The following is a 13,299-nucleotide window of genomic DNA, read 5'->3' as shown; positions in this document are numbered from 1 at the left end:
GTAATGTGTTTCCCTTTGCTACACAGCTCAACTGCTGTCCAAAAAACTAAAATCTTAAACACAGCAACACATACAGTCCTGCTGCCAGAAATTCTCACTGTAGGACCAAATCTGAATGAATCTGCAGCTGCAAACATTCCCTAACAAATGCTGGACAAACATTGGCTCAAAACTGCAGCGCCCAGCTGCTGAATTAGAGGTCAACCGATTACTGGCCTGGATGATTAGAAGACATGACATTCAGCATATTTCAGATTATTAGAATTTTTTTTAACCCATTATTCAAAAATGCACTACCCCAGATCTCATGAAGTCACCTCTATCTGTGAGGTCAGCACTCTAGTTTCTAGCAACATCCAGCCTACAGCACTATCCGATTGTTTAAAGGTCATGATAAACAGCCAACCAACAGTGAAAGATAGATGCTTCTCTTTAACAGACAGCATGCATCACACACTTGGGAGATTTTATTAACTGCATTGTGTAAAACAGAACTCAGTGTTTTTCAAGCTTCATTATTATTTAGGGTTAACTAGAAGTACTATGGCTGCATACTAGCTTGGTGGTTAGCACTTTCACCTTGCAGCTAGAAGATCCCGGGTTCTGCATGGAGTTTGCATGTTCTCCCTGTGCATGTGTGGGTTTTCTCCGGGTACAGTCTAAACCTGTCCAGAGTGTCCCCTGCCTTCACCCTAAATCAGCTGGGATAGATTCCAGCCTCATGTGACCCTAATAAGGATTAAGTGGTGTGTAGATGATGGATGGATAGAACTACTGCCACACTGCTGCATGTCTCCACCAAACAGTCAATCAAGCTGCAATTCACATCCATCTCTTCATCTGTTTGTGAGTTATGGCATTGAACGACAGTCAGAAAAATTCTGCTGCAGAGCATTTTGACAGTTGAAAATGACCTTTAATATAAAGCATGTCATCACTTCATCATTTTATACTATTAGACACTTGTGTGACATTTTCCCATAGTCACGACATAATTTTCTGGAGTTGGGGCCAAAAACAAGTTTTATAAGGTCAAAATGACGACAAAATGTAATTAGGTCACCCCTCAGTCCAAATAAATCTTTGTATGAAATTTGAGGAAATTCCCTCCAGGTGGTCATGAAAATCAGACAACCTAAAATCATTTTGCCTCCAGCCATGGCTGTGGCAAACATGAGGCCTCTGCTGGTTGGTTCTCAGTTTCAGCATTACTAATGTTTATTTGGTCTGAATCCCAACATTCAGGAGGTCCAGCACTGGTCTGTCATTTATCAGACACATGTGAAAACATTTACTGATTCCAACTTCCGAAATGAAAAACTGTCTTCTTTTCCTGTAATTTCTGTCATAACCAAGTATCTTGGAGTTTTGAACTATTGGGAAGACAAAACAAGCAATTAATGCTGTTAGCTTAGCAGCAGCGCTACTTAGTGTCTGTTATTGGACACTCTGTACATTGTTGCATTTGGACCACAGAGTGTGTCAGACGTTTGTTTCATTATGTTCCAGAACATCTTTTGCAAGTATGTTCTAGGGATGCACTGCACTTTTCTTTTTTAATAAATTAGCAAAAATTTCTACATTTCTGTTTTTTTCTGTCAAGATGGGGTGCTGAGTGTACATTAATGAGAAATAAAATTAACTTTTTTGATTTTGGCAAATGGCTGGAATGACACAGAGAGTGAAAAATTTCAAGGGGTCCGAATACTTTCTGTACCCACTGTAATTTACTCAGATTTAAGGGTTCATAGATAAACAGTGTTTTTAAACCAAATTTAAAAGGCAGACTTGTTGAGGGCTGCACAGTAGATCGGTGGTTAGCACTGTCGCCTCACAGCTAAAAGATCTATGGTCATGTGCCAGGTCTAGGATTTTTCTGCATGGAGTTTGCATGTTCTTCCTGTGTATGAGTGGGTTTTCTTCGAGTACTCCAGCTAAACATGCTGAGGTTAACTGGTGATTCTAAATTGTCTGTAAATGTGAATGTGAGTGTGCTTGTTTGTCTCTATGTGCAGCCCAGTGATAGACTGGTGACCTGAGGATTACGCGGTGTATAGACAATGGATGGATGGACTTTGTTGACATGCAGGCTCACATGCGCACAGTAAAATGAGAGTGAAACTGGGGTGAAACATCGAAAAGGAAGACTTGGTTTTTTAAATAAATGCAACATCAGCTGTATGGAAATACTTGAGCTACAGAAAGGATTAAATTGACCAAAAACAGGTTCTCTTGTTAACACTGTAACCGTTGTCAACAGATGGAGCAACACAACTCATAACTGTTTAAATCAGCACTACCAAGCTCTACAAAGCCAGATGCAAATACTATCCAAAGTAAAAAAAACTATTTTAGATGCCAGCGCTGCACCATACGAAAAATGTTCCAAATGTTTTTTTCGACAATTATTTTTCATTTTCTCTGCAGACGAACTCCCTTTCAAAATCTCCCCAATCATTGGAGAATGACTTGCAAATAGCATAAGCATACTTTAGCATAATTCTTTATGCTTTATGCTATTTGCAGGTTTGTTGTGTCTCTGCTGTTTGCCAAGCAGCAGGGTTTTTTTACATTTTGGTTTTTGTAAAACAATAAGTGAGCTCTAGAGGTGCAGATAGATAGATTTATGTGTTTGACAGAGGCAGTCTAACCGTTTCCTCTTACTCCCAGCCTTTGGGCTAAACTGAGCTTAACAGCTGCTGTTTCAATCTAGTGGGCCAACTACCAAATGCTAAAATGTGCCTTTAATTCATTGCATACCATGTACCATAACATCAACTTAAATAATAAGGAAATAACTGTAATTTTGACATCGAGGCCCTCTAGGTGAATGTGCAGAGGTCACCTTAAGACCAGTTTAGATTGCGTTTTTGGCAAACTAATTGCCGCATAGTGAACCTGGAGCCTCGAGTCTCCCAAAGGGTCTGAGGCTGCGTCACATTTGGCCGCTCTGTCTGGTATTTCGCTTTGGGCTCTCGAGAAAGCGTGATGAGAATTTTTTACCCTTCTGACATTTTATTGGCCACAAAGAGAAATCAATTTCTTGAAAAATCTCTGAATTGTTTAATCGGATCTCATCTTGACTTGAAGTCTTCAGTGAGTTCTGTGTGTGAGAGCAGAGTTGGTACTAGAGTTACCCTGAAGAGTAAAAACTCATGCTGAAAGTGTGAGCTGAGGCATGTCTACAACGCTGCTGTGTCTGAGCAGCTGAGTGCTGACAGGCTCCCAGCTGGGTAAAACCATTTCCAGTGTCCCCTTCTAGTCCTCACCCCCATCCCCACCTGCCACCCTCCCTCCCCTGCTGGGACGTCTGAGGGTCACTAGCCCACTTTGGGTTGCTGAGTCAAAAAGGACTCATCTGTAGCAAACAGTAGAGAGTGGCGGTTAATCGGTGAAGTGAAGTGGTAAAAGTGATTACATGGTGTGCAGTTGAGTGTGAAAGCATCTGACGAGCTGAGCAAATGAGGAACACTCCAACAGCAAGGTGGGGGTTAATAGGGCAGTAGGGCGCATTTCCCTAAGGGTCACGACTGCTGGGTTCTTGCCCCTCCAGCGTTTCCATGGGCACAACAGCACTTAGCATCTACTTCCGGTTTTCCTCCTGCTCCTCCTCGGGCAGTGATGCTGGATTTTCTTGAGTGCAGCAGCAGCAGGAGAATGAATGAATAAGTAAAGACTTTCCCCTCTGCTCCCTCGTCACATTCAGCAAAACAGACTTCACAGACCTTCCATATGGAATAATTCAATAGGCAGCGCTTGGGGGAGCGACGTGGCAACGCGCAGACAATAGTAGGCAGGGAAGCAGAATCAGCAGCAGCCAAAGGACAGCGGCGCTCGGATCAGTGCAGAGTCGTGATTGTGTGGCCCTGACATGAAGCGCCGACGTGACGGCATGAAGTCGCGTCTGACGAGGGCGTGATGGATGGTTTGTACAGGACGCTGCCGATACTCTCATGGAACAGCAAAGCATTGTGGGAGCTCCAATCATGGCTGGAGTATAAATATTACAGAAAGCTTGAAGCTAAATGAACATGTGTAGCACAGGCCAGAGGTGGAGAGGATGGAGGGAGAGTTTCAAAGTGGCAAGAGCGAGGACTGAATTCATCCACTTTGAGAGCACTTCCACCCCCCTCCTCCTTCTCCATTTGCCTCTGTCTCCCTCTCTTCCTCTTTCTGTCTCACTCTTTCTCCACCCCCCCCCCCCCCTCTCTCTTTGGGGCACCGGGTCTTTGATCAGACGCTGAAGCTATAAACATTACCAGCTGGCCTTGTGCTCCACATAAAGAGGTCAGCCGAGTCGGGGGCGGAGGGGGCCGCATTTTTGAGAGCAGTAACTCTACTCTCGGCGGCCGGCAGCACCCACGGCAGACATCTGGGAGAACTTCTCCATTTCAGAGACACTCTGAATCAGCTAAAAACAAACCCTCCTCTGACACACACACCCTATCAAACACGCCAGAATAGACAATGAGGTTGTGTTCGTCTCTTTGCAAGCCAGTAGTAACACTTCTGCCATCTGTTTTCTGGAGGAAAAAATATAACGCAGCCACAGGTAGCTGTTTGGGTGGGAACCAAAAGGCAGGGTGGTTGTGATTTGCTATTCACAGACTGGTGCATTTATCATTCATGAACGAGAAGAACAGAAGAACTGCTAAATATTCCCCCGCCGACCTTTCAGAGCTCACTTTTTGTCTTTCCAACCAACAGATCACATGTCAGTCACAATCTGAAATGTGACTTGACGCAGTGAGAGCCGGTCGTGAGCAAAGTGTTAACTATCCAACATGTGACATGAGTACAGTTTTAGGTTGTCAGGAGGAGAGGAGGTTAAAGGTCACAGAGCACAGAATGGATGCATCTCTGTTAGCAAGTCTGGCAGGAGTCCAGGAGTTAAGGTGCTACATGGAGCTTACTTGTAAGCAAATAAAAGTTGTGTGCATTCAGTGTTTCTCACCAGCTAAAAAAAAAGTGCTGAATCTATTTCCTTCCTTATACGCATTTGCAAAAACTTTTTTTCTAATATTTTAGATTGTGCAATGTTTACATCTATCTTGCACTCCTTCCTCTACAAGACCACATTTAGTGCATCGCAGTTTGCTTTTCTTGTGCTGGCAACTGTTTATCAGTAGTCAAAGCCATCAGTAGGGAGGTGCATGTAGTTGCCCACGTGCTTATGCATCCTCTAGCATGTGCACAAACCAATCAGGTCCATGTAGAAAGAGCATAGAAAAGCATTGCCCTTTAGAACTATTAGCGGTCAAAAACTTCACATGTTTTTGCTTTTAATTACAGAAGTTAGTGATTAAGAGTTAATCAACTAATAGCCAATAATAACTCAACCAAAATCAACAATGATTTAAATGATATGTCAGAAGATGAAGGAAACGTGTGTCAGAAAAGGTATTGTAGGGGTTTCGCCAGCAAAGGGCACCATGATAAAGACCCATGTGCCGGTTAATGGCCTCGGGCCATATAAAGAGCTCATATAAAGAAGATGAGTCTCCTGAGTCAGTGTATGTGTACCTTCATGAAATATATAATTAAGCTGCTTTCAAGACTAATGCCACATATCTCTACTGAATTTGTGGATAACACTACAGACTACTGGCTAAAGAAACAATTAAACTTGCATCTCTACTGTGAATACTACAATGGTTCCAATCTTGCCTGCATGAAAGGGCATTTAGGACGGTGTGTCCTCTAACATGTGTGTAGGAATGATTTAGGCATGTCTCATTTATGTCTATATTTCATTTTCAGTTGTTCTGCTGAAGATTTTCTCTAGTAATTAATCGTGAAAAATGCTCACGAGGAGCTTGTTTTGTCCGAACAGATGTCCAAAATCCTCATACATTCAGTCTGTCAAATACAACTAGGAGTAATAATTAATATTCATATCTGAAATGCTGGAAGCAGCATATTTTGGCACCTTTGCTTTAAAAAATATGTAAACAATTCATTAGGAAATGTGCTGTGTATTATTGTGCAGTGATCTGCCAATTAATCCCCTCAGCTCTAAATGCTCATACAGACCAAATAATAAACAAATACTGCAGGGTCTTTCCCATATCTCACACTGATGCTCTCAGTGAGTTGGTGTGTGTGTTTTAATAGTTTCCCCTGTCTGTGTGTACACTGGCTCTGCTGAGTGGAAACATTATTGTGTGTGTGTGTGTGTGTGTGTGTGTGTGTGTGTGTGTGTGTGTGTGTGTGTGTGTGTGTGTGTGTGTGTGTGTGCATCCCAGTGTGTTTTCAGTACAGTTTTAACTCTTGCCCGCTGAATGGCACATTGTAAAGAAAAAGCCCAGGCATTAAGCTGCCCTATTAACAAACCTGTGACATCACTAGTGGACATAGGAGCCCTGTTCTCCACATAATAGAACTATTGAAACCCCTTCACTACCATCACTGTCCATGGCACAGACTCTTGCAGTAAACCCATGTGCAAAAGCCATCACCTGTTGCAGCTTAGTGTCTGGCCTGAATATGAAGCCTGTGGGCGTTTCAGAGGCACTGTCGGATAGTTATTGGTCCCGGGAGCACATGGGGAACCCGAGATAGAGATAGTGAGATACAGAGAGGGTGTATGCGTGTCCTTGACGTGTTTGGCACCAGGCCAGAGGAAAAATAAACCCTACCTGACCAGCTGTGTCATACAGTCCCAACAAGTACTGCTTTCCACCGACGTTGACACTCACTGCAAGGAAATGACAAAGAGCAGTTGAGAGGAGGAAGCACAGAGGTGTGGGTGGGGAGGGGAGGCACAGAGGGAGGCAGGGAGAGAGGCTCAGGGTCCCCAACCCCTCTCTGCTATGAAGGCTGCAAACAAGTGGTTTTGATTATAGCAACAGATGCAATGCAGTTGGAGAAAGAGTGGCAGAGGAAACGGGGAATTCACTCAGGGATTATTCTGTACAGTATCCTCCCTCTTATTAAAACTGACTGCTCATTAGAAAACTCAGAGCAGCAGCAGCAGCTCGGCATGTCATGTAATTATCAGACGTTCATGATAAACAGATAACAGGAGAATTGTGCTCGTACCTGCATAATGATCAAACACTGTGGGTACATACTCCTCTGGAAAGGCGTCATTGGCATAGCTCATCAGAAGACACGTTTTTCCCACTGCACCGTCTCCGACCACGACGCATTTTAACATGATAGTACCGGTTCCGTTGGCCATGATCCCGACCTTACCACCATCATCACCGGCCCCCCGACGCCCTCTCCTACCGACCTCTTCCTCCCGCTGCCGCTGCTGCTGCTGCTGCTGCTGGGCGGTGATCCCCGCACGCCGGGCATCACCAGCGGCGGAGGCGGACTGCGCGGCGCAACGAGCCGGACTGGAGCTGCATCTTCCTCCCCCTCCTCCCCACCGGCGGTACGGTACTCCCGAATCTGGACGCGAACGAGCTGTCTTGACGAAATGAACAGGACCGAGTCAGTCCTAAGTCATGCGGTTCCCCTTTAAATCGAGACGCGACCGTCTTTTTCTGGAGCAGCCCCGCCGCTGTCAGTCCTCCTGCCGCCGGCCCGTCGTGCCCTCTCCCCGTTGAGCTCCACGCCTGTGCTCTCGGTCCCTGGCGCACTCTGCTGCTGCTGGTGGACAAGGTGGGTGCGCTTGCTGGAGAGGCGGAGCTTGGATTTAAAACCAAGGGGCTCTGGATAAAGTACACTCCGCCTGCTGGGGATGTGGGGATCAAGGACTGTAAGAAATTACATCATGTAGGCCTATAGGCTGCAGGCTATAAGGGAGGATATGTTTCTGTCTGTATGTGCTGAGAGGAACACAGGAGATAAAACAGGATCCTGGTTTATGAGATCATCAACTTACCAGTAATGACCTGAACTACACACACCAGTGGAACTACTACCTTAAAATAATACTGGTACAAGTCCATGTAGGAGCAGAGCTGCAGCAGTTAATCGATTATTTATTTCGTTGTCAACTATTAAATTAATCACCAACTACTTTAACAGTCAATTTAAGTCATATTTTAGAAGGAAAGGCCCGAATTCCTCTGATTGCAGCCTTTGAAGTTTAAGTACAGGGTGACACAAAAAAACAGGAACTTTTTAACAATCCAATGAAACCAAGAGTGATGGAAGAAAAATATTTTATTTATGGTAATTGAAACCTTAAAACATGCCATTTAAAAAACAATGATGGCATTTTCATTTTTTAAAAATTGCTTCCTGTAGATGGCGTCCTCCTGTACGAATGCATTCTTGAAATCTGCTGTTGAGATTCCTCATTGAGCGCTTCATCATCTCGGCTGAGATACTGTGAATTTCCTCCTGAATTCTCTGTTTTAGCTCATCCAGAGTTCTTGGTCGAGTCGTGCACACTTTACTCTTGAGATAGCCCCAGGTAGATTTCAAGAATGCATTCGTACAGGAGGACACCATCTACAGGAAGTAATTTTTAAAAAATGAAAATTCCATCATTGTTTCTTAAATGGCATGTTTTAAGGTTTCAATTACTATGAATAAAATATCTTTCTTCCATCACTCTTGGTTTTGTTGAATTGTTAAAAAGCTCCCATGTTTTTGCGTCACCCTATATTTGCTGTTTTTTCCCTCCTCTCTGACAGCAAACATATATGTTTAGGTTAATGGATTAATCAATCGATTAATCAGTTAACTGATAACAAAGGCCAACTATTTTGATCATCAATTAATCATTTTTGCCATTTTATGAAGACAAACATGGAGTAATTCTCTAGTTGCAGCTACTTAAGTGTGGAAATGTTTAGTTTTTTCTCTCCTCTGGGACAGCAAACTAACATTTTTGGGTTAATGGATTAATGAATTAATCACTTTGTTGCCAGTACTTGAATTAATCCACAACAATTTTGATTATCATCTAATTGATTTCAGTCATTTCTTAGCAAAAAAAGAGAAAAAACTCTCCAGCTATTTAAATTTTTTTTTTTTTTTTTTTTTTGTTCTTTGATGTTTCTCTGAATATTTTTCGGTTGCTTTACAAAATGTAGTAATCAACATTTTTAAAAAGTATTTTCTGACATTTTATAGACTAAATAAATAATGAGTTAATTGAATAAATAATTGACAGATTAATCAACAGTGAAATAAATCTTTATTAGCAGTCATATGTAAGAATATCCACAAGGGTGTCGTATTAAAACATGGTTCAGTGACACCGCATAAAGCCCTTTTTAAGAACCACTCTAAAATGCCTCGGTAGTATTATTACACTAAATTTACTGTCCAGACATGTATTTGCATTGACTATAGATCTAAAATAAAAATGTAAAACTATACCACCTGTTTGTTCAGGTACTGAAATGCTAAGTCTAAGTCATAAAACCTCTAAATTTAGAAAACTGCCCGTCTGCACATGACTTTGTGGTTAAGGAGATGAAAAGATGATCCATCCTCACTGCACCACTGTGTGTGTGTGTGTGTGTGTGTGTGTGTCTGTGTGTGTGTGTGTGTGTGTGTGTGTGTGTGTGTGTGTGTGTGTGTGTGTGTGTGTGTGTGTGTGTGTGTTAGCGTGAGTGTGTAGGATGGATGGGATACGTGAGATGGGACCAGGGAGCTGCAGATGGAGACGCCACAGGAGGAGGTATGTGTTTGTGGAACATGGATGGGAGGTACAGAGATATGACCTCTGTGGTGCAGTTGGCCAGGTGTGGGCTGTCTCTTTGAATTAGTGCACTCATAAGCATCTCAATAGAGCACGTCTCCCTCCAAAAAAGAATGAGCACGCACATGTGTATGTTATTTTCCTGTCACACTTAATCTCTCTGTTTACTGGGCCAAATGTTGTGGAGCTCAGAGCCCAGAGATCCAGGGGGTCCAAGAAAGCTCCAGGGGAACACAGTCAGTCAAGAGATGATTCTGTTTCACAGGAAGAAGAACACAGGAAACATCTCACTATGATTAGTCTTAGCTTCCTACCGCACATCTGTCCAACAGCTCTGATGAGTTATTAGATATGTGGACTGTTACTGAATTACTGATGCTCCATAAACTATATGTGGTTTAGCCCAACATTTACACAACCTTTTAAGTCTTCTCATCTTAGACTGACAACTTTAATGCTCCAAAAAGTGAAGTCTGATAACTACAGCATACATTTATAAGCCTGTTTGTTCAGACTATGAATTTCACACATCAGTCACAGTGCATGTTTATATCAAAGCTTTTGTTTTGTATTTTTTTGACTTTTCAAATGTGTGATGTATTTCCTATTTTGTTGGCTCTTGTGACCCTAATCAGTCAGTGTTTATGCAGTGAAATATCTGCAGCACAACAATGAAACCTCATTGACTGTAACTATGTACATTTGCTCAATAAATCTGAAGTACTCACACTTTACTTTTCATGCCCACTTCTGCTTCTACTCCACAGCATCTCGGTAGATCGACTCCATATTGGACTTTTTACTTCACTGCATTAATCTGACAGCTTTAGCTACTTAACGAACTATGATTTTTGTTCACAAGACATATGAAGAACTCACAAAATCTGACGGTTGGTTTAAATTAAATTACCTGATACTGTATACAGGTACAGCTAAAACAATTAGTCAGTCAATATGTGTAGTGATTAAAGTGCTGGTCACTGCATTTTATTAGAATTTTGAAAATCTATTCAATGATTTAACAATGAAAATAAACATTAGTTGCAGGTACAAAATAATTTAAAGTAGGGCAGATAGCATTTTAAATGGAGTCTTAGTTGTAATTAGAAAATTTTGCAGTGGCTCATGAGTATTTTTACTTCAGTAAAGTATGGTGAATATATATATATTCCTACACAACAGACAACAGATGTTTTTTCCTGTAAAAATCAATACTGATAAAAAATTAATTAAGAGCTTGCTTTGGCCAATTTTAATACTTAGTGCTACGAGTAGTCAGAAACCTCACAGGGTGCCTTTAATCCTTTTTGCTTCTAATATTAAAATGTAGGAAAAGCATAATCTAAAATAATGTGTTCATGAAAGAGGAGTTCAGGACTGCGTGACCTCCGAAATATGCGTAGGAATATTTTTGCATGTGTAATGTAGATCATTTTTTCATTTTCAGTTAATCTACTGAAAAATGTTCAGCAGGAGCTTAGAGAACTGGAAGCAGATAATTTTACTTTAATTTATCGAAGTAAGTAATTTACAGATTTGTTGCTAATTAATCAAACTACATATTAATCAGCTGATTCACAGTTTTCTTCTCATTATTGCTAACTGACTGTGTAAAAATAAAAAGAACTAAGGGCAAAAAAGGACATTTTAAAATAGTGCAAACAGCAATTCAACTCATAGATGTTAAGAGAATTAGAATGATTCTTAATCTAAAATATAGACATCATCACAACACCAATATTCTGGTTCTCTTTTCCACTCTTTCTTGCTGTTTCCTGGTTAATAATTACCTCCATCTCCCTCCATAGGCTGATCTCTTGGTTGATGGTCCCTAGGCAGCTGGGAATCGTCCAATCAGCTGTAGGAGGCGGAGCTGAGGATTCTCCTGCTATCATCACATTTGACAGCTGCTGCAGCAGCTCACATGACCAAACAACAATTACCTCATACATGTAGTACTCTTGCTGGAGGTGTTGCATTGGAGATAGCGCTCCCTGAGCTGGGCTGAGCAGGCGAGAAGCGAGGCCGCTGAAATCAAATGAACGGTGTGATCTCTGATGGATGCACCTCACACTCAGAGTCCACTGAAACTCTCACCATCCATCACTGTGATGCTTGTTCTCTCCTACAGCTGCTGCTGGTGCTTAAATGAAAAGGTCAGTGATCACAAGCCAAACAGCGACCAGCAGTTCACTATATCTTCTTTTACTGCCCATCATGGCATTCGCACAGTCTGATACTATCTGCTCTTACTCTGATATACAGCATCAATCTGGAGCTACTATACAGTAGATGTGACATCTGACATGTCCATCAGTGTTCCCATGCAGTGTGAAAAAGGTGTCATGCAAACCTTCAGAACTTTATTTTAAATGTAAATTAAGATATGATAATTATGTAATAATTCCATCAGGACATCTGACATTAATGTGGAAGTATGCTCTTACCATGTTGTCATCTGATGTGAGCAGCCCTCAAAAATGTATCTGGGATGTGAATATTTCACTCACTGTCACATCATATTTATGAAATGCATGACAGGCCAGAGTTCAGAACATGTGTATGCTGTAGACCAGTGGTGTCAAACTCGTTCTAGTTCAGGGGCCACATTCAGCCCAATTTGATCTCTAGTGGACTGGACCAGTAAAATCACAACATAATAACCTTTAAATAACTACAACTCCAAGTGTTTCCCTTTGTTTTAGTGCAAAAAAAAAGTACATTCTGAAAATGTTCACATTTACAAAACATTCAGAACAACCTGAAATTTCTTAAGAAAAATAAGTTCAATTTAAACAATATTATACCTCAGTTTATCATTCACACATTACAAATTACAGGTGACAGTGTATCTACAAAGGCACGAAACATTTAGTCTCAGGTATCTGGAACTGAATGATGTAATATTTTACTTTATGATCAAAACAAACTTGTCAAGGTCTGGAAACGATTTAAAATTTACATTCATTTCCACATCTGTGTAGTAATCCTGACACTACATCATTCAAACTGAAGTGGGAACTATTAAGGAAGAAGGTTAAGCTATCTAACTGTCTTATAAATGTATAAAATGTATACATAAAGGTTGTGGTAGTGCAGTGGACAAATTTAGAATATCAGTTACTTTTACTGAAGGATTGCAGTTAACTTCTCTGTAATTTTTACACTTTGCAAAGTCATCCTGCAGGTCGGATTGGACCCTCTACCAGGCTGGTTTTGTACTGCGGGCCATATGTTTGACATCCTTGCTGTAGACGGTAGAATTAAACATTTTATTTTTAGAAGGAATTAGCTTTACTTCAGGAAATGCAGGGCATATGGAATTGGGTAAGAAGTATTTTGGGATTCTTGCACACACAGATGATGCAGTTCCTTTGGCTGGTTATGTCATTGTTGCAGTGAATAATAGCTCACCATTCTTACATATTATACCACTACAGGGAATTAAATCAGTGTTCATTATAAATATTGTCTGCTGCCTCATGCGCTTGCAAAAAAAAAAATGTAAATAAAAGATTTCCCAAATGAAAAACAAAAACATCAAGGATCTTTTACTAAAACACATCCTAATTGTTGAAGTAATACGCAATACAGTATGAAATGATTCATCCTCAAACTGACCGAAATCACACAACAAATAAAGTCCAGTGAAGCAACAAATTTAAACAACTGGTAACAGTTTACCTTCA

General features: G+C 41.2%; 1 protein-coding gene and 1 long non-coding RNA gene across 2 annotated transcripts in view; one reads left to right on the top strand and one right to left on the bottom strand.

Moving 5' to 3' along the window:
• Positions 1–7,631, bottom strand: part of rhoq (ras homolog family member Q) — a 26,682-nt gene extending 19,051 nt beyond the window's left edge. Inside the window, exons 1-2 of the mRNA XM_022192096.2 lie at positions 7,042–7,631; positions 6,639–6,697 (exon numbers count right to left, since the gene is read on the bottom strand). Of these exons, the coding sequence (XP_022047788.1) occupies positions 6,639–6,697; positions 7,042–7,183 (201 nt within the window). The 5' untranslated portion in view covers positions 7,184–7,631. The remainder of the gene's footprint in view (positions 1–6,638; positions 6,698–7,041) is intronic.
• On the top strand, positions 7,500–13,299 carry LOC127537518 (uncharacterized). The gene is made up of 3 exons (XR_007947233.1): positions 7,500–7,611; positions 9,517–9,589; positions 11,419–13,299. It is a non-coding gene; the product is annotated as an uncharacterized LOC127537518 (long non-coding RNA).

Source organism: Acanthochromis polyacanthus, chromosome 15 (genome assembly GCF_021347895.1).
Source record: "Acanthochromis polyacanthus isolate Apoly-LR-REF ecotype Palm Island chromosome 15, KAUST_Apoly_ChrSc, whole genome shotgun sequence".
Taxonomy (NCBI): Eukaryota; Metazoa; Chordata; class Actinopteri; family Pomacentridae; genus Acanthochromis; species Acanthochromis polyacanthus.
The sequence above is the reverse complement of the archived record's forward strand: the minus strand, read 5'-3'. Positions and strand labels throughout refer to the sequence as shown.